The following is a 21,659-nucleotide window of genomic DNA, read 5'->3' as shown; positions in this document are numbered from 1 at the left end:
AACTGCTAAATGTGCCTTTCTGAATCAGTCAGACTGATTTATACAGTAATGATGTATTACTACAGAAACATCACAGAGTTTTGTAAACATTTCTGTGATTGTGCAGGATATAGATTCCCCTGCATTGCTGCAGACCTAATTACGAGCTTCTGGCTGAGAGCAGAACCATTTCTGACAACCAGTTTTAAATAGATTGCAGAGCAAATGTGCTGTGTACATGTACCTCTCAATCCTATTTCACTGAGCAGATTGACCTGCAATTTCAGCATGATCCAGACCCCCCCCCCCCACCACAAAAGAACGGTACTTCAGCTGTTAAGGCTTTAAGTGTAAGGCGAGCACGGCACACTGAGGTCTTTATGTAGTAAGAGAATGACTTTTACTGCACTTCTCACTGTAGGATGTGCAGGGGTGTGCATACAGGGAAATAACAGCGGCTCAGCATTTTACTACTGCATTGTACATACGTGTCTGTTCACACACTCCAGTGACAATGGAGCACAGAGCAACACCACTATACAGTAAATAGCTAAAATGTTATATAATAAATTACACGAAAATAAGAAACTAAAACTTATTACATGTATTTAAAGGTTGTGATGGTCATTAAATTAGAATCTAGGTTTTGGAAAAATCAAGACTGCTGCTGACAACCTGAGGACATTGGACCAAAAACTGGTGACACTACAAAGCTTGAATAAAAACTGCAGAATTATGAATTATAGCAACTTTATTTGCATGTGTTTTCTTCACCTCCATGATCGCACAAACTGGAAATCTTCCTCTCAGACAACATGTCTGCAACTGCTGTTACTCTCTAGTCCCTTACAGCAGGAAATTGGTTCTTCTGATGTTGCTTCATTGTCTGTGACAAGATGGCGAACCGTCAGAACGAGGTCGAGAATTATCTTTCCCTCTTCCCACGTCTTTACCAACTACAAAACCCCTGCCTGACCTGGTAATATGCTGTGAAGAGAAAGGCAAAGCAAGGCTTGTTGAGAAGCTGCTGGATTTACCTCCCTAGTGTGAGTGTCCTAAATGCAGCCTTAACAGATTTGTAGTGTTTTTTTTATTTATGTGAATAGTGTGAAATGTGTGTGAATATAATTAAATTTACAGAATTTCGTCCCTGGAGGGGGGGTTTAAGCAGGATCTTCATTGTAGAGGAGCCTAATGGCAGTGACTCAGTGCCTTGGGAGCCCCCCCCCTTTTTATTTAGTAGTGGCTGCAGTAGATGTTGCAGCTGCTGGAGCGTTTCATTGTTTACTTTAACCTCCTGAATAACAGCGGGCTAACATCAACACTCCACTGTGCTCATTTGGACTCATACTCGTGAGCCTCTCTGCCATGTGGCATCAAGTCCACAGTTGAGGAATTACCAGTGAACAGATGCAACATGAATATGGCCAGTCTCATTACATAGATTAAAGTGTATTCTGGGGATTGCATGTGCATGGCGACAGTGTGATAATGACACTGGACTGTAGTTTATGAGGCGCTCGTCGGGGCGCTTAATGGGTCCATGTGGTCTCAGAGCTCATTTGGGCTATTCCCATGAATTGTTATCACGCCGTATGAATAAAATTGACGAATAGAGTTAAGTGTGTGATTATTCCATCACACAGCTGCTACCAAAACAGAGAAGATTTTCCATGAATACTGTACTTACAGTATCCACAAATCCAGAGCAGATCAAACCATGTTTTATGTGTTCGTTTGTTTGGGTCAGTTTCCAGTTTTGATCATTGTTAAGGGACCTACTGTGTATTAATTTTAGATGAAGTTATCATCCTATTACACCTGTATGCTTTCTCTGTCTAATATACTGCAAAGTGAGAACTGGTTCATATCTACCCACTCTCTGCTATCACTTTGCCGGTTTGTCCTGCAGCCGTATGGAAATTATAACATTTAAAAACATCTATTTTTGTGCCCACATTAGCAAAGATGCAATCAATAATTCAGATGTGCAGCTTGTGAAATTTTAGTGTTAGATCCTCCCGCTTTGGGACAAGCTGCTGGAAAACTAAATCGCATCTTTCTTGCCACCAGGTTTTAGTCACATCCTGCACATGAATAATAAGGATGAAATGTGTAATGATATCATCGTCATCTGCAGATAAATGCAGATTTAAAACGCTGCTCTTTTTATTCACAATGATTTGCTGTTTCTTGTTGGAGCTGAGGTGCTAACAGGTTATCCTGTTTGAAATCAGTTCCGTTCATTCAGTGATGTAACATAATGAAACATTAGAAGTAGCTATGTATTTATGTGCTATATGCTGATACCTTGTAAATCTGAAAAAAAGCATCTGTATATCTCCTTCTAAATGAGATATATAGTGCTAACATTGCCTTAAATTTAAGGCTTCTTAAATGTAGGAATTTCTTCTGGAATTTCTAGCATCCCTTCTTCCCAACTTCAGGTAAAATTCTTGTATTAATCTACAGTTACAATAAGTCCTTTAATTATAATCCGCATAATAAACCAAAAAACTAGCGTTCATTTCATGCATGCTGCTTTATAAGCAATGTCACATTTGGTTAATAATACATCTGCCAGATGTATTATGCTATCAGAACCTATTGATGTACTGGCAAACATATGTTTCATTTATGTTAAACAAGACTAAATCGTGTTTTGTTGCTTTGGTGCTCATACTGTATTCAAAGACAGCTAAGCTTTGCTTTAACCAAGTCATGTGACCACTGCCCTTTTACTCAATGATTTTTAAAAAGGCGTTTTTTCACACTTTGTCACATTGTATCTCTCGTATTTACCTCTCAGAGCTTTCCTATCTGACAAAGGCTGTGATGTGATCTGAACAAGGTGTTAGCTTCTCTGTTTTCACAGCAGACAGAGCCCTGTTGTGTGTAAGTGGTCAATGCCCAGGAGGCCATTCCTGACGTGGATACAGTGCTGTTAACTCTGTTTACAGCAGCACCCTCTCGCTCTTTGACAAATGGGAGCTGAGGTTGATCCCTACCCTTCACGCCACCACCCGCCCAACTCAGCACTTCAATGCCCAGGCAAAAATAGACCTGACTTTTTAAAGACAGGCTACCTTTTTACTGCAAGCCTGCAGTCCTCACTTCTCTTGCTTCCTCTTTGCTGTATTGACTTTCTGCTAACTAAAAAAACGTCACTTTTCACTACCCCAACTACGGCAGCAATCTCCGGGTTGGGTACCTACCTATCTATTGCATTTATGCTGCTGCTAGAGCAATTCAGCCCACGTTCAATGTCAATATATTTGCCTGACACTCAGTCTGAAGTAACGGGAGACTGTGCTTACACTACATCTACACATCAAAGTTGGGAAAAATGCTCCATCTCCGAACAGTCGTCAGACAGAGCAGAAGCGAGTGTTTTAGTCTGTTGGGCTGTCAGAAGCAGCCATGTGAGCAGCGGGCTGGAGGCTTGAAGACAGACAGCTTAGCAGCTGAAGATTTCACCATGCCTGCTTTCCTGAATGTCTCTCATCCCTTGTGATTTCCCTCTTTTAGAATTCCAATTTATCCTCAGCCTTGTAGAAAAAAAGAGGCGGGGATGGAGAAGTTTTATAAGAAATATTATTACTGTGAACTAGAAAGATGGTCTTTTGCCACAGTGACACCAAATACCTTATTTTAACTCAGCTGAAGGTGTGGCTACTTGGCAGTTTCATGCATAAATCCGAATACTTCATCCAAGGCGGGTTCGTTTGTGGTTAAAAATTGAGTTCAAGTCAAAGTTTTGCATTTTTGGAAATCTATAAAATAACTTTTTGCCAGGAGTTAGGTGAAGTCTGTATAACACTTTGTTGTTGGCTTAGATAGACTGAGAGAAATGGTTATGTACAAGAACATCTAAAGCTAGTAAAGCACACACTTTGCATAACTCCTAAACTTGTTTTTAGATGGATCCAACCATCTGACAGAGTTCAGATACCGTTAGCTGTTTCAGCGCACTTTTTTAGACAGTTAGACTTTGTGTTTCCCCATGCATGGCAGGGTTGCCCAACATGCTAATGCTAAGCTAATGGACTTAAACAGTTTGTTTAGTGCAGCTTCCTGGACCTTCTCTCCTATTTCATGCTTTGAAATAGGAGAGACATTACCCTAGAGACAGTAACAGCTTCCACTTTTTGTTCAACTACCTTAAGCTGTCTCCTGCTACTAGAGATTTTTGCACATGCCTGTAGGTGTATTCTCTGTTTCTTCAGACAGGACTAAGCCAGGTTTGTTCACTAGTTTCTAGTCATACTCTTAAACTACGCTAATCTCCTGTTTGTAGCCTCATGCTGAACAGGGACTGGTGTTCTCCTTATCTTACGACTGGCAAACATGCATATTTAACCAGATATCAAAACTGATGTTCTGTTAGATCTTAAAAATGTGGCTAATGTTGTGGATATCTAGACCCTTCGTGCTGTTTATAGCACACTGTGTTTCCAACAGTCCAAAGAATCAGAGTCAGGATGAATGAAGGCTCTAAATTTCCTGCCTTCCTTCCATCCAGCACTTGGAAAGCCTCCAGACTGTTGCATGAACGGGAATAAAGAATGAATTTGTTTGTGACACCCAGCTTGGACTTTGTGCATTAGAATAGGCTTGTGCTTGTGTTTATTTTTAATAAAAAGCAGCTCCAAGTCTGAGTTTATGGAGCTCTTTGCAGAGAAAAAGAGAAGCAGAGGGTTATATAGCGATGCTCTTACAAATGTTACACCACTGTGACCTGTAGGCTACTGTCAATGCAAAAAAAAAAAGATAACCCACGCTCACACAGAGCCACTGCCCTAAAAGGGAGCACTTAACCCCCGACTGCTATGATGGATCTCTGTGGCGACAGGCGAAGCTCCTGGCTGTGTGCTGGAAAAGAGCATCTATGCAACTCACAAGATAAAGTCACAATGTGAAAGCGGTTAATTTGATCTCTCTCTCTGTTTACTTCTGTGTACAGGTAGAGCCTCTCTGCATGGGAAGGCCTCCCTGCAGATCGATCCAGTGCGCTCCGAGGACCAGGGCTGGTATGAGTGCAGGGTCCTGATGCTGGAGCAACAGTACGACACCTTCCACAACGGCAGCTGGGTCCACCTCACAGTTAATGGTGAGTCATCAGTCCAAACAGCCTACTCTCTGACCGGGAACATGTGTTTGTGGGTGTGAATGAAAGGAAAAAACAGAACATGCGTCATACACTTAAGCTTCATATGTAATAATCCAGTATTTGTCAGAGGGCATTTCAGAGGTCGCTTCAGACCTTGTAAGGTTGAAATCACCAAATATATTTCAAGCGATTTAGTTCAAATTGAAAGCTTACTGTGAGTTTGTTGCAGTGCAATATTTGTTCTCTTTTTCTCAGACTTGAGGACTTATAGATTTATTAATGTTTCTATCTTCTGACATCTTATTTAGAAAACAATTCATAAAATAGTAAGCCAATAATGACGTTGCACATTTATTCTTCATCTGAAAGATTTGACCTCCAGGTCCAATTTGTTGTTTTTTTTATCATTTGAATGAGACATTTAGTGTCAGATCTGTCCTGCAGCTCCTTGTGGTTGGCCTCAGGGTAAAAATGAATGAGAGGCTGGTTAGAGCAGGATTGATTGTGGCGAGTTTAAGGCGGTTCCGGCAGGGATCGTCTGTGATAGTCTGAGAGCTATCAAAGTGATGACCAGGCGGAAAAAAAATCCGCACCTTTGCATTTCCCAGGAATGCCCCAGTGGCTCAGAGAATCCTGTGTGAAGTGTGGCTTCGTATTGTTGCAGAGGACCAGAGCCTTTGTGTTGACGGATTTTAAGCCGTGTGTGTCTGTTTTTAATATGAGAAACACTTTGTGCAACAGAGGCGAGTAAAGAATCAGCAGCCGGCACATATTCAGTGAAGAAGCAGTTCACTTTTGGGGTGTTGAAGACTCACAGGTCTCAAACTTCAAGAAGCTGTAATCCTTTGAGTTGTTCGAGACTTTGGAAGCAAAGCACTGTCAGGCTTATTCGCATGTATATTTTTGGTCTGTGAACTTATGATTGCTGTGTGTGAAACTCATGCATATTTAATTCGATCATGCATATGTTTTACACTGGATGCAATTCTTGTATTTGAATAATGATTACAACGCACTGTGCAAACTGCTGTATAAAGAACCATTTATAAAGTCCATTGCACTGCATAATCACTTTGGAATAAAAAAAACGCTGATCAGTATAAATGGTTATTATCAATGCAGAACATAATGTTTTTTCTCTTGTGTGCCGCTGTTGAAGATGAACGGGCCGTACTCTACAGACAAGTGTCACCTGCACACTCTTGTGATGTTTGGGGTTTGTGACCGCCTGTAGGCGTGTGTGCATGAATGCCTTGTTGTGTAGGCATACTGCATCTCTGTAGCTGCCTCATCAATATTCACTCTGAACTGCTCCTGCCTCCCTCTTCGGCAGCTCTCCACTCCTGTCAGGCCTTTCAACAGAAACGGAGCTCTTTAGGCTGCAGCAGAACTAATAATATCCCTGAATGTGACATGAATTTGGCATTTTAAATTGTGGCGTCTTCCATGACCTCGTGTGCATGTGTGTAATGCGTCTCATGATAGATAAAGATGCAGGTGGACGTGTTTAACTGGTGGCAAATGTTTTTTTCATTTCTCTGGTGCTGTTATGTAACGTGTAGACAGAAATTCATGGAAATATCAAACACTGCTTCTGTGTCTGGACCACCAGCAGGGGAGTTCATATGCAGACTTTCTGGTACTGTTGTCGTCTAAATGGGAGTCTGTGAGGGAAGCAGGTGCCATTTTTGTCTGGCCTTCACACAGACACTAAGGACACTCATTTCCTTCGCCCGTTGGTATTTGCATACACTCCTCCTTTGAGTTCCTGTTTGCTGGCCTTAACTTCCTGCCAAACGGACAGGGAATTCATGCCCACTCAGTGGCAGGTGTCAGATGGCACGGCCTTGTGCCCAAAAAAGACACTAAGGCCACTCTCTCTGTCCACCATCCTCCTCCTCTCCTCTCCTCCACCACCCTTATCTGTCTTGTTCTTGAATTCTTTTTTTTTTTTAATTTAAGCATCACCAGGCTTTTCAGCGATCAAAAAAAAAGTACTATCACCACATTTTTTAGTGATTTCAAGTTAATCTCATGCACTCAAATACAACAAATTATAGCCTGTCCTTGAGTTAGTGATTGGCTGGCATTTGGTTGACCCTACTGGGGCTGTAATGGCAGCTCATTTCTCCATCAGCTGCATATATTCCAACTCCAAACTCCACACTACTGTTATTGACCAAAAAACAAAGACGGCGTTGCCATCTAAATGGCTTATTTTTCTGATTTGCTTAGGGTTGCAGTGCTTCCAAAAAGCTGTCATATTTGAGATGTATTTACACACAGCTCAGGAGAGCTCTGGTGTGGCACTTTGTGGACATGTACCCTCGGTGGGATATCAGGTTAAAAGACGTGGTCAAGTCTTGTTGCAGGTGGTGGCTACAACCAAAAATAGTTTTGTTATGTGTGATTCAATGCTGTAAAATGACTGTGCTATTAAAACACAGTTCTATATTGACCCATAGCAGAAGCTGTCCAATAGTGCTGAGTATAAATATCCTGAAATGAAAGAGAATATCTGTTTGTTTTAGACAACCTGTTAAGAATGTACCAAATTACAGATTGTGTAACTAGACAGACTCCACCACTGAATCTATTGAAGTTATAATGATGCCTAGAATGCTAATTGTTTGCACATATTTGTATATTTTTACACCCCCTGAAGTCTCATCTGCTCTGATTGGTCAGCTCCAGTTATGGTATCATAAGTACCATTAATAACCAATCAAACAACATATCTGTTATTGCAGATAGAGGTGTTTGGGTGAAAAGTACAAGTCATGTAATGGAGAAAACATTGATTATCAAACTTGAAAAACAAAGTACGGATGTGAGTCCCTTGGTTACTTCTTTTAATTAGAAAATATCCTACTGGAGTTTCTGTGGAGTACCTTGAGTGTGCTGACATTAGAGGAGGGAGGAGGTTCTCCTTGAGTGCCTCTTTCTTCTCTGTAACAGTTTACACTGAAACGTTTGAGGCTTGTGATGTGAAATCGATGAAAAACGTGTTCTCCATGTAGTCATATTCTCTTAGGAGCAGAGACACGAGAAGAAAAATCCAGCAAGAGAATAAAATGATGCAAACACACTCTTTTTTAAGTTAGAGAGTGCAAATTACAGAAAATGTGAGCCTTCAAAGAGCAGGCTGAGCATCCAGGCCATCTGCTGATGTGCTGCGTGGTCTATAGAGGAGATCAGTGGGGGGGATCCTCCAGCATCTTTTAATGTATATAATTGATGAAGAACGGCAGTAAGTAGGGCAAGAATTTGATGCTCAGCTTACTTTTTTGTAGAACAACTCCCATGCTTCCCAACCATGGTGACACTTTTTTCTGTGACGAACTGTACCTGACGGTGTGAAACAAATCCCAGGTTGACCAATGTACCTGCTGCTGTCACCAGCACCTCCATGTTTGCCGCCTATTTCCTGTCAGCTGATGCCTGCTCCCTTGAGAAAAGCATGAAGTAGGATTAGAATTAATAACAGCACTTACAGTGGTGGAAGAAGGACTTTTAAAAGGCAGAAGTATGAGTATTGTTATTATATGTATCGATAAAAGGTGTGCACAGACGTCACTCCCCCACCGGAACAGAATCAGTAGACGAAACTACAAAAACAGGAGTTAAATAGATGATTATCTTCCTGAATTAAAGCCAGCTGGACTCTAAAAGTGATCGTCAAAGCAACACTAACATGTGGCCGGGAATCTGGTTTCTATGTACATCCAGCGATGTCACATGCATACGCTCTATATGTACCCTCCAAAGGTCACAGGTGGTGTTAGGACCTTTACTTTTATTTAACCTTATGATACGGACCCATTCTCTTACATGTTTAAATAAGCTAATGTATTTGAATAACTTCTGTCATATTTTAATATTATATTTTGAATGAATGTGGGATTTACACAGTGGTGAACCCACAAGTCACTTACTTAGCACTTAAGCTAAGTAATTACTTTTGTGGGCAGCAGTTTGACCAGCAATTGTTCAACTAAATTACTTTTACATTTCAGAGTGAATAATGCAGACTTTAACAAAATACGTAAGTGATATGTTGAGTTTGAAGAACAACAGAGGTCAACAGAGAGGTGACAGAAGTGTTGATGAAGATTCTCAGTCATTCAGGTCATATTTATTCAAAAGGTTGAAGCAAGGCATCTTGAAGACATTTCGCTGCTCATCCAACCAAACAGTTGGATAACTGATGAAGCTGCTTGGAAGCAGCGGAACGTCTTTAGCAAAACTCTACATGTCCAGATGCCTTGCTTCAACCTTCTGAAAGTGAGTGACAGAAGTTTAATGATATAAACATTGATTTTTTTTTTTTTGCGTAGTTTGTAGGTAGAACTGCTAGGACCTGAAGAGGATGCTATTGTTCTTATTAGGGGACAAAAAGCTTTTCGTTCACTAAATTGTATTTTGTTGATGTAATATGAGCTTATACTCATATATTTCTGATCAGTATTGATTACTGACAAGCTGACAGCTACACCGTCGTAAATTAGTAACATTTTCCAAGTATAAAGTATCAGAACCTCACTTAAGTAAATGCACTTGGTTACACTGAACACATAAAAGCATGAACACATAATGAAGCAACTGCACAGCGTCGCCTCTTAATAACTAAAATGATGCATCATGATGCGTTTAATGTAGCCGCTGACCCATCATCTGCATGAGCAAGGGACGCATAAACCAGTTGCGCATTTTATTAGAATCTCCATTAATCTACTGTATCATGTAATGTAATGAGTGTTGGGGAGTGAGAGGGCAGTATGGACGGGCAGATGTCTAAATGTGCTAATTGGGCGATTTGTTTACTCCTTGCCAGGTGCTTGTGTGCAGTCTGAAGCATGGCAGCACTCCCATCAGCAAGCATTGACCCACTTGTATAGCGGCGCCTTTTTTCTCTTAAACTAAACACAGTGCCACTATTTATAATCAAAATATTATGTTGAAGCAGTGAAAGCAGCTGGCTGAGGAAGCTACAGTTTACTGGCCTGCAGGAGGTGGTGAACAGCTCCCACGTGGCTGCTAGTGTAGCTCGGAAACATCAGGTGGAAAAGTGGGGATGACCTAAAGTTGTTACTGACGGTTTTTGTAGAGAAAAAACATGGCAGCGTGCAGATGTGATTGTCATCAGCTGTCACACGGTATCAAAGCATCATCTGTTAGATCTTTTATTTAACGCACAATACAGCATCTCAGCAAAAGAATGCAACCAGTATGAAGAGTGGGAATCAGGAGTAAAAGTCTATTTACTATATTTCACATCAGTTGAACAAAGTGGTGCAAACATTTTTCTTTTTTTTTCTTCCACAGCCCCGCCTTCATTTACAGCAACGCCGCCACAGTATGTGGAGGCGAAGGAAGGGGGAAGCACTCTGCTTAGCTGCTCTGCCCAGGGAAATCCAAAACCAATGATCAGCTGGCTGAGGGAGGGGGAGGAGCTTGCAACCAACGCAAAATACTCGGTAAGGAAAACATAATGAATAAGAGTATGGTGGTGAATGAGTATGGTGTGGCCATTTTTATGATTGTGTTCAGAAATAGAAGCAGGGTTTGTGCACAGATGGTGTCATCCGCTGAGCCCATCTGTACTCAAAGTATGTTATGGACTCACTCAGGCTAATATCTGTTTAATCTGTTATTGTGCTGCAGAAATGTCACTTCTTTATAAAGAAGTTATATGGGTTAGGATAAAAATGTATACGGTATAGGTGTATAACATTAAAAGGTTAAATGAGATGAGTTATTGTTGAAGGTTTCTATATTTGATCATTATAACTTCAGTCTAAGATAATAGACTACATCGGGCTTTGTGCAAATATCTCTGTCATCGCCTGAGAAAAGGTCCATTATGATTCGGTGGTAACACTAGTGGAGGCTGCTCCTTGTTACAGCATGATGAAGAAGTGAGCAGCTGAATTAACTATGGCAGAAAGAGCCTGGAAGATAGATGACCTCTGACCTGGAAGGCCTGTCACCACACAGAAAACCAGTGATAAAATCCATTCACCCATTTAAAAACCGCTTCATCCTGTATAGGGTCGACCCAGGTGCGGGGGCAGCAAAACCCTGGACGGGGTGCCTGTCTGTTGCAGGGCTAACATAAAGAGACCAACCATTCACATCACATGTACGGCCAATAGTCCCAACTTAACCGAACAGGCATGTCTTTAGTACGTGGGAGGAAGCCGGACTACCCATAGGCAGATTCAAACCTGTGGGGTAGCAGTGCACCACTGTCCCTTGACCAAGATCCATTTTTGATTGACTGTAAGATAGGAGTGTATCCATGCAATTATCCACAACAAATTCCACATGACCCAAGGATTGAGTTGTCTGTGTTGCCAAACTGATGAGAATCAGATCAGAACAGCATGTCAATATACAGTCTGCCTTTTTTCAAAGATGGATTCAGATTTCTTCAGCAGTTTGTGGATGTGAGTCAACCGCTTCCGACCACAGATAAATAAACAATCAAAACAGTTTCTAGCTCTGAAGAGAGACGGATCAGGGATGCAAAGGGAGTGGACTGCCTTGGAATAGAGCCACAGTATCACAGGGGCCTTGTGCTCCTCCACCAGGACACTTCTCCAGCCAACACGTCCACAGTAGTGATCATGGCTGCCATCCAGGAATGTGGATATGAGCCCACATGACATTCACCCTCAGACTGCTACCCCTTCTCCAGCATGATGAAGGTGCTCTGTGGTTGACATTTTGACAGTGATGACGGTGTCTTCTAAGCTCCTGACTTCTGCATAGATCATAAACCTCTCGGCTTCAGTAAAACCGCTGACTGATTTCTGTTTGTGTGATCAGTCCAGGCTAACTGACAGTCAGGCTGCTCCTCCATCCCCGTGTTGTCTTTAGTCAAAAATAAAAATACACTCTGAATCACTTTAACAAATATTAAAAACAGCTTCTGGCAGCTTGCCTCACAGTTCTGAGTTGTCTTTGTTGTCTGGTGATGCCTGATTTTTTTTATTCCTGTGGATAAACTCCCAAATGTAGACAGTCTGATGTCATGGCGAGATTATTTCTGGCACAGCCTCAGCATGATTTGATTGCAGCAAAATGTCTCAGCTACACAAACCAACAACAATAAACCTGAGGTTTGCACCGAATCAAAGGCGTTTAACACACACGCTCCATCAAAGATGACTCAGAAACACCAACGAGCTTTAACAAGCAGCGATGATGCATTGCAGGCACAGGATGTTGCATCCTGAGTGAGAGGTGCAAATGCCACTTTGTGTGGAGCGGAAGTATGTCTTGTTCTCTCTATGCTATCAGAAACGTTCTTGCTCCACCTACACGTCTACACCGACAAAGTTCACGTGTTAATCGAAGTTAATTGAAACAAAAAATTAAATCACAAACAGAACTCTGAACATAACAGACTGGCGATTATGTCTAACAAGCACCAGAGCATTGAAGGGCTTTTTAAAATACTGCTTCTAATAGTTTTGGGGATTTTTCAAAGCCTTCCTTTTTCTGCATGTCTTCACATTCTCATATGTCACTGATATTGCAGTCTGCTGCAGGCGCTATCAGCTCCTCACAGCCTCCTGTGTGATATTACTGTAGAGGAAGTGACAGGGGCATGCAGGAGCATCTCCTAAAGGCCTCTTTCTCTTTCATTTTTGCCTCCCGTCTCCATCCAGTCTCCCCTTTTTAACACCATCCCCTCAGTAAATGATTAGACAACATTCTGATGCATTATTAATCCCCCCCCCCTTCTGCATCAATATTACATTAGTCCTAATTTGAATGTTAGGCGATAAAGGAACATCTCTAGTGTGAGAGCCAAATGGACTTTTTACACTAGCTTTACTACATTTATCAGCTTCCCTGTTCTCTGTGTATCTGGCCTCAAATTTGGGAAAGCTCCTTCTTGTGGTGAGATGTGTGTGTGTGAGGATATATTTGCTCACCCACATGCTCAGATCCATGGAGACATCCTGGAGAAAGGGAGGAATGTGACAGACAGGGTCAGAGAGGAGCTTGAATCCTCCTCATCCTCCTCCTCCTCTCTTTACTTTTCTTCATTACTTTTTTTTAAACTCTAAATAAAAGAGTTGAGAAGAAGAGAGAGGAAACCGAGAATCACACAAAGTTTCAGACCGGTGGATTTGTCAGTTAAGTTCACGACAGAAATTGAGATTCTGCCACACCGTATCTACTGCAGACCTCCTCCTCCTCCTCCTCCTCCTCTACCTTTTCTTTAATCTCCTCTCCCTCACCTTGGATTGAGCTTAACTATGGCACTGAATGTATTGGAACAGACTGATGACCATTACATATCATCAGATCGGCTGTTGCCATCATGGCTGTATTTGCAGCATGTGTGGGAGTATAATGATCCGATCCAACAACAATTTGATTCTTTGACTTCAACATTAAATCACAAGATATGAAAACAAGTCAGAACAAACTGTATGTTTGCTTTGAGTTTATAAAAATAGTGGATGTTTGGTTTGTGGATATTTGGATATCACCACGCTTCCTTTCTGTCTCTCTTGACATTTGACCCTTAACAAGGGAAAAAAAGGGATGTCATTGAGCGTCTGTGAAGCAGACTATGTAAGCAAATTTGAGTTGAATAAATGACACATTTTTTATTAAAGTATTCATATTTAATGTCTGTAAAGTCTAAAATGAGCTCCACCTAGATTTATCGTGCATTGGTGTTTCTTGGGTCCAACAGCTGGTGCGACCTTCACAGGCAAACTGCTTGAGGCCCCTGGTCAGTCAGGGGCCCACAGGTGCTGACAATCTTTAAACTACAGTCATTGCAATGATAATAGGAACCTGTCCTAAGGGGGTCCCCCAACTGACTGCACTAACCGCCACAATTGCATGTTTAGTGCATCTTTAATGAGATAATTTTGAGATAATGTCAGATTATTTATAATGGTGGGCCCCTGTGAAGTTTCACCCAGGGGCCCAGCAGAGGGACAGCTGTGTTTTCGGCCTACAAATTAAAATATTAAAAATACATCTTTGTAGATCATTAAAACTTACATGAATGAGTCTGAATAGAGGCAGATGACATTAGTAATAAAAAAAAAAACTTTAATCTGCTCCAACTTTTTAATCAAAGTTGATGGCTCTCCAAGCCTCCAACTGATGCTTCACAGCACATCAGTGATTATTTTACACTCCTCACACTCCACGCGCCACACATGTTGTATGTTTACAGCAGCGATACACAAAGTGTTATCTGGCGATAGACTTGTCTGATGATAATACAGTTTGCCAAGAGACTTGCAGAAGTTAAATGCTTCTCTGGTTTATCCACTCGTAGCATCTTTCCTGGTTGTAAAAAGGTCTGAGAGACAGATGAATAGGAAATAATTCTGCAGTCGTAGCAGATTCCCCTCCTCAGCTGTGTGAATGGACAGACTACAGCTGTGTGTGACTTGAATGGACAGAGCCTCTCACAAACCTGTTGCATAATTTATGAGGGTGTTTCTTTGAGGTTTTGGTTAATGTGTTTCCTCACCACTTATTGGTTCTCATCAGCGCCTCCACACAGCAACGTGGAGTTAGATGTTTCCAAGGTTACCATATGCAGGAGTCAGACCTGGAGTTAATTAAAGTGTGACACATTCATGACTTGTGAGTGTTTGATGTATTGGAGAAGATTCTCACCATGAAACAGAGGGTGGTGTTTATCAAAGCGCACATTTCAAGTGCTGGTGTGATACATTGTTCTATATTGACTAAACCCACAAGTTACTTTACAAATGAATAATAATGACATAGCATGGACTTCTAGAAATTTAATACTAGACAGTACTGAACAGTCGATATAAATCAATAATCTGCACTATAATCTACAACATGCCAGCCTTGAGTGGCCATTTGACGAACTGCAGATTCTTTCATTTTTTTCAGTTGATCTGTAAAATATGCATCCTGTGAATTTCATTCTGAAGATCTGTTTAAAATGCTTCTTTACGTTCAGGTTTCTATCATAGAAAATAAGCAAATACAGCGATTTGAGTAGCTTGAATAAGTGGAAAATATCCATTTAAACTGTGTGTGGATCGATCATTGTAGCTACTCACCCTGCGACTCTAACATGTTGTGTGGATGTGTGCCTGCTTCTCTTTGCAGGTACATGATGGCAGTCTAACCATTCTTGGCATCACTAGAGATGACAGAGGGGCGTACACATGCCGAGCCTACAGTGACCAGGGAGAAGTGCTCCACACTACCCGTCTGTTGGTTCAAGGTAAAATGTTTCCTGCTCCATTCCTTACCTTGCCTGCTCTAATGTTGAACCTTCATCAATGGAGTATCTAGGTTTCATTATTTATACTTGGAGGCAGGCTGCTCTCTGGTGCACTGATGTATGTAACATAGTGTCTCGGTCTGTATCAGGCAGTCGATAGCTCAGTCTGGGCTCTCTGTATGTGCCGTGTGCTCTCGTGCACAGCCATGTGTGTACAACAGGATCTGTCTGTGAGAACGTCACTGTCTCCGGTCCATTAACCCGGCTCTCTGCTAGACACGGAGCAGATAGATGGTTGTGATACCAGCCTCCAGTTCCTCTCAGTCTCCTGAAACTGCAGCGCTTCAGGGAGTTAACAGTGTGTATTTAACAAGCAGCTGAGCATCTTTCTTTAGCATAAGGTCTATTTTTAATGCTTCTGTAGGTACAAACATAGTCGAGGAATCACACTCCCCTTTTCTTTACTGTACAGTAAATGCAGGTACACACATGCTGTAAACACAGTGGCTGCTGTACTGCTTTTACAGTAAGAATACTTTCATCAATATCTTTGTTGTCACTTGGTTTGGACTGAAGGACCAAATGTTGTGATGCATTACAGGATGAGATTTTACATTTTTGAGCCGAGTTTCTATTGTAGGCGTTATGGTGCTCATACAGCCACCGTCAGAAACATTTTTCTGCAGTCGTGATGTAGAGGAGGAGAGATGTCAGGGACCAGATTCATCATTGGTTTTATTTAAGCAATTTTTTTTTTTTTATGGACAACACAATTACACTGGACAAACCAAAAGTATTAGTTGTTGTAGTACATATGCTAACACCTTTCAATAGTCGATAGATTGTTAACAGGGTTAAAGAATTTGTTTACGTAGTTAAAATAAAAAAAAAGTCACATTTAAGACTCTAATTATTTCATAATTAAAGATCTAATTTTGTAATCTTATTTAATAGTATTAGTTGAGCTAACACCTTAATGTGTAATTAACTGTTTAAGCCATTAGGGGACATTCACTGTGTGTTTTCTGCATTTGCAGCAGAGACGGCCATGTTTTTAGGTTTTACATCTGTGAACGTAACGCTTTAGAAACACAGGGTTTCTCTTTATATTTGGAACAAGGACACTAAAAAAACTCGGAACGTTTCTATTCAGACAGGAATTTAAGACATATAATCATATACCGTACCTTCTTTGTTGTCTTTAGGTGTTACATACTGACGGATATTTTAGGTTTTTAGATTTTCACTATGTTCACAAGCTGTCTGGACTGTCAGTCGCAGTGTCATCTAAAGAAAATCATAATAATAATTTATAATAAATAATCATAAATGCAACAGTGTTCTCCAGTTTAGAGTCCGTCAAAAAAAACATTTGCAGAATAAGGCTTTTTTTAAAAAAATAATAATATAAGCCTTCATTACACTACTTCATCCATTATTTTCCATGCTGTGAGACACTGATGTTTTAATCTCAGCTGCTGTGATAACCTTGTTAACTTAATAATGAGAATAAGCAGTAGGATGTGTGATGAGGACGAAAATGTGACGGTACATGTGTGTAGTAATAATAAAACCACAATGAGCTTGGCTGAACATCACTGTGAAGAAAAAGATATGATTACTGCTCACACCAAGAGCAATAACAGGCAGATATCTGAGGACTCATGCTTCTCACTGCCGTGATCTGTTTTTAATTGTTATGTGAGAAGCCCCCGCGCGCCGCCGCCAGCCGTCCCAGCTGATGCATAAAGCCATGCACGCCGAGATGAAAATAAGCAGGAGGTTTGTATCTGGGCCCTCTCATAAAAGACAGCTTACCTTTCATGGCTTCTGCTGTTTTATTGAGAGTTCGGAGCAAACCTAGAAGCACCTCAGGGGAGGGGAAGGTTACAACGTGAGGCATGCATAAGCTGCAACACCCACTACTATTAAGGTCACAGCAGCTGGCTGCTCACTGTATTTTACATCAGGCTCTGGTGATATAATGTAAATAATACTTAGTGTGTGCTTGTTCTCACTCTGTTCCTGAAAGGGAAAATGGTGACAAAGTGGAAATGGTGAAGGACAACATGTGGTGTTATTTAACTCTTTTTGCAGTCTTTTTTGTGACACAATGAATACAACAAATAGTCATACTTGAATCATCCTGGTGGAGCACTTTAAACGCACACATTAATGACATTAGGGCGCTAAATGATCTCAGGCACATTACACTTAACAAAAGCTGAAATATAAAGTAAATATGTAAAGTAAGACATCTTGCAGAGCTCCTTGACTGAACCTTCCTACCAAGCAAATGGCCTTGACTTTGGAACAAACCTGGTTAAATAAAGGCTAAATCCATCAGCATCAGCATTGGCTCTACAAGATTCAGGATTTAAAATCTTATAATATCAGTTTAAACACCAGTATTTATGTATCTCACCCCAGCTTATTGGTTATTATTGAGCTCAGAGTGACTTTTGGAGCTATTAAATTAAAAGATGTGTCACTGTTTGGTGATGATAATTGATGAAATGACATATGTGCCATGTGAAACAGTGCATAGAGGTAATTATCACCTCACTCTGCAGCTGCTCTGCTGAGCTCTTAACCATCTCCCAGCCCCAGAAATGTACTCCCTTTTCTTCACCTACTCTGGAGCAGCTGTCTCCATGGAGAATACTCTAAAGACCTTACATAACACTACCTGCTCATCACCACGCCCAGATAAGCACAAGCTGGTGAACATAGTGGGACATTTAACAGCTAAAGAGCAAGAGATTCCCCTGAGCTTGTGGAGACCAAAAACAGAACTAAAAGAGCGTGAAAATTAGATTAAACACATCAGGTGACCTGAAAAATGACTCAAAATAAATCACAGCATTGCTGAAAAGATGATGTCACCTTTTGGATTTGAAGGCTTGTTTCTGTCCAGTTATCAGTGTTTTGCTGTAACAGTTGGTTTCCGTTTCTCTCAGGGCCTCCATACATCGTCTCACCACCTGAAAACGTCACTGTTAACATATCCCAGAATGCACTCTTCACCTGCCAAGCGGAGGCGTATCCTGGCAACCTGACCTACACCTGGTTTTGGGAAGAGGATAACGTCTACTTCAAGAAGTAAATTTATGATCAAGTTCACTTCTGTACTGTAGCTAAAGTCAGGCAAGCGGCTTAGTTAAGACTAAAGGGCCAGTTTAGCACAGAAAGAGTTAAAATCATCTCCACGCAGGCCTTTAGATTTTTGGGATGTGAGTGGCAGAGTGTGTCTTTCTGCTGTGCAGTATATTGAGTGGCTGTCCAAGTGTATTTGGTGTGTGTGTGTGTGTGTGTTAGGGCACTGTCCTGCTGTGACCCTAGAGGCAGTAAGAACGGGCCTGCCGGGGGTCCGTCTGGAGCGTGCCAGGCGAGTTAGTGCACTCCATTGGCCACATCACATGACTCAGGCCTTGTGTCATCATATGCCTCTCATGCAGCGATGATGTGAAGCGTGGCCAAGACCTCTGCAGGCTCCCCAGAGCCGGTCTTTAGAGTCTGAGAGGGCTTTACAGCAAACGAATGACAGACAGAACAAGTGGGAAGGAGGAATGAAAACAAGCGTCAGAGGGACTCTCACTGAGGAAGTGTCCAAACTCATTTTAAACAGCTTTTGTGGTGTCAATCTTGAACTTTATTCGGAAGAATAGGGAAAATGTACTTGAGAGAGTTTCACTGGTGTCACTTTGTAATAAAACACGCTTTATGGAGAGTTTATGCACTGATCAACTAGTCAGAGGACTTTTAATAATTACACCTGACAACGTCTGAGTATGAAGAATAAGAGTTATGGAACAACTTCCTTCTACCCGGAGCAAAGAGAACCTGTAAGAGCAGCTCACAGATGACCACATGATTAGTGCTCAGAGCACAAATAGCCTGTTAGAGATGAGGATTTCTTACTCATATTTAATCCAAAATAATAGGAATCCAATACGTGTTGGTATAACATGCATACCATGTGTGGATTATGATAGTTAAGATGCATCAGAAATATATGTTATTATTGTCAGCTAGATCACTTATTGTAGTAACATACTAGCTTTTAGGAACTACATATTTTTGGTGTTCAGCTCCCTGCATTCCATTAATACATTATATTGTGTATTCTGCAGAAGTCTGTTCATATATTATCCACACCACTATGCGTTCAATGTAAAAAAAACTTTTGTAATTCAGCAGATTTTAAGAAACTGGATGAAATACAGTCATCCAATGCCTCAAATCTCGAGGGCGTCTTATCCCTGTGAGGACATGTGAGGTGGTAAAACAAGCAGAAGATGTTCCTTCCTACAGCGTAGGCTGCTGAACTCCTAAAAGGCCAGTCATTACCACCACACAGGAGGCTATTGATAGAGTCCATGACATAAATAATGTGGTGCATTAGCAGTGTCCATGCAGTTATAACAAAATAACCTTAGTGCCAGCTCTCTGGGTCATGCTTGGACCTGATCAGAAGATGACCGGACACATGTTAAGGAACGATCTGCCCTTTTTTAAAGTTGAATCTGTGCAGCAATTAGCAACTGTGGATGAGACTTGAGTCCACCACATCCAACCAGAAAAGAAAGAATTAGTGACTTTTAATGGCCATTTACTGTGTGGACCATAATTCACTTTCCTTAGAGGAGACTTAGTGGTCTCCTGTGGATCACTTTGTGGAGATCTGGGTCTTCTACAAAGAAAAGATGCACCACAACTGGACTCAGTCTTAAATGTAGCGGAGGACTATGCAAAATTCCCTCCATACCCACTTTGCACAGTTTTCTTGCTACAAATATTTTGACACTTTTGTTTAAACTTGCTACAGAATTAATAATATTCTCATTGATAACCAGTTTAATAAATTCTATGAGCTTTAATTCTACTGCATGATAACCACTGAAATCCTGCCTGGACATGGAGAGCAGCTCCATTAAAGACAGCAATGTGACTGTGTGCTCCATCATGAGTGTGTTTAATTTCAAATGGTGTCAGGGGGGGAAACATGAAGGCTGAACCATTTGGCGATTATGGCAATTAGCAGATTTATTTGAATCTCTTGCTCTGTACTCTGTGTTCTTTGGATCCCTCTCAGCTGGCTGCTGTTTGACTCTCTGCTGCTCTCTTATGGTACCTCCTTGTAATTTAAATAGATGTGTGCTCTGTCCTGTTGGTGTGTCTCAGCCTCTTGGTGTGACAAAACATCTGTGTGCTCTTGCAGTGATCTGAAGCTCCGTGTGCGCATTCTCATTGACGGCACCCTGATCATCTTCCGGGTCAAGCCGGAGGACGCTGGGAAGTACACCTGCAGTCCGAGCAACAGCCTCGGCATCTCGCCCTCAGCATCGGCCTACCTGACTGTTCAGTGTGAGTGTTACTATGGCAACCAAGCGAATGGGGGGGAGGGGCGGGGAGAGACGGTACAGTGAGCTGTGTGTGGAGAAGGGAACAGCAGCAGCAGCAGGAGCAGCAGTATGGAGGCAGCTCGTGTTGGAGGCTGCTCTAGGATTTGGCAGCGCTGCTCTGCCACTGTAATGCAAAGTAACCTTCTTAAATTTCAAGGTCAGACATTACAAAGAGTTCATCCGTGTTGTTTTGAGTGAGCCTCACTGAATTATCATCCATCCCTGTGCACAGAGACGGACAGACATCTTTGTCCATCCCCTTTTACATGAAATCCTGTACATCAGTGGGAACGCCTCTCTCGGCCATGTGAGGTTTCATCGCCAGGCCTCTGTGCAGAGCTAATTTGCTCCAAAGTTGCTGCTGGTCATTGATTATTGTGCTACAGTGAGAGAGAGAGAGAGAGAGAGAGAGAGAGAGAGCTTGGGGGGTGGGGGGGATTCACAGCACTGCAGCCACTGGTTTCATCATTGGCCTCAGATACAGCAGAACCAAATGAAACCAGGGTGCTTGATGGGAGGATGAAAACACACTGCGTCTTTATGAATCTTATGAGTTGCTCCAGGAACACACCTCTGAGCAGGCCTCTACAATCACTTTGACTCATAAAGCTGCAGCTGTAACTGTCTTTTAGTTTTATAACGATTAACATATTTTAAAGCCATCATTACATACTGTGGGGATCACACACATGTGGACAAACATGATGCATAAGTTTTGTCCACACACACAAGTCCAGGCACAGGTTTCCGGCACTTTCACATTTTTTAAAGCATCTCTTTATTCATTGGATCTGTCTCACCATTATTATCACTGTTAGGTCATCATGTGTCAAGTGCTTTAAATTGCACTGACCTGCACAAAAAGTGCTATACCAATACAGTGTGATTGATGGATTGATTGAGATGTGGTGAG

The 21,659-nt window shown here is 41.6% G+C and overlaps 1 protein-coding gene across 1 annotated transcript in view; it reads left to right on the top strand.

Moving 5' to 3' along the window:
• igsf9ba (immunoglobulin superfamily, member 9Ba) overlaps positions 1-21,659 on the top strand; it is a 46,875-nt gene that overhangs the window by 10,649 nt on the left and 14,567 nt on the right. Inside the window, exons 3-7 of the mRNA XM_028419986.1 lie at positions 4,943-5,089; positions 10,415-10,566; positions 15,224-15,341; positions 18,302-18,443; positions 20,563-20,708. Of these exons, the coding sequence (XP_028275787.1) occupies positions 4,943-5,089; positions 10,415-10,566; positions 15,224-15,341; positions 18,302-18,443; positions 20,563-20,708 (705 nt within the window). The remainder of the gene's footprint in view (positions 1-4,942; positions 5,090-10,414; positions 10,567-15,223; positions 15,342-18,301; positions 18,444-20,562; positions 20,709-21,659) is intronic.

The sequence above is a fragment of the Parambassis ranga genome, chromosome 13 (genome assembly GCF_900634625.1).
Source record: "Parambassis ranga chromosome 13, fParRan2.1, whole genome shotgun sequence".
NCBI classification, from domain to species: Eukaryota; Metazoa; Chordata; class Actinopteri; family Ambassidae; genus Parambassis; species Parambassis ranga.
This window is presented reverse-complemented; position numbering and strand designations above follow the sequence as displayed.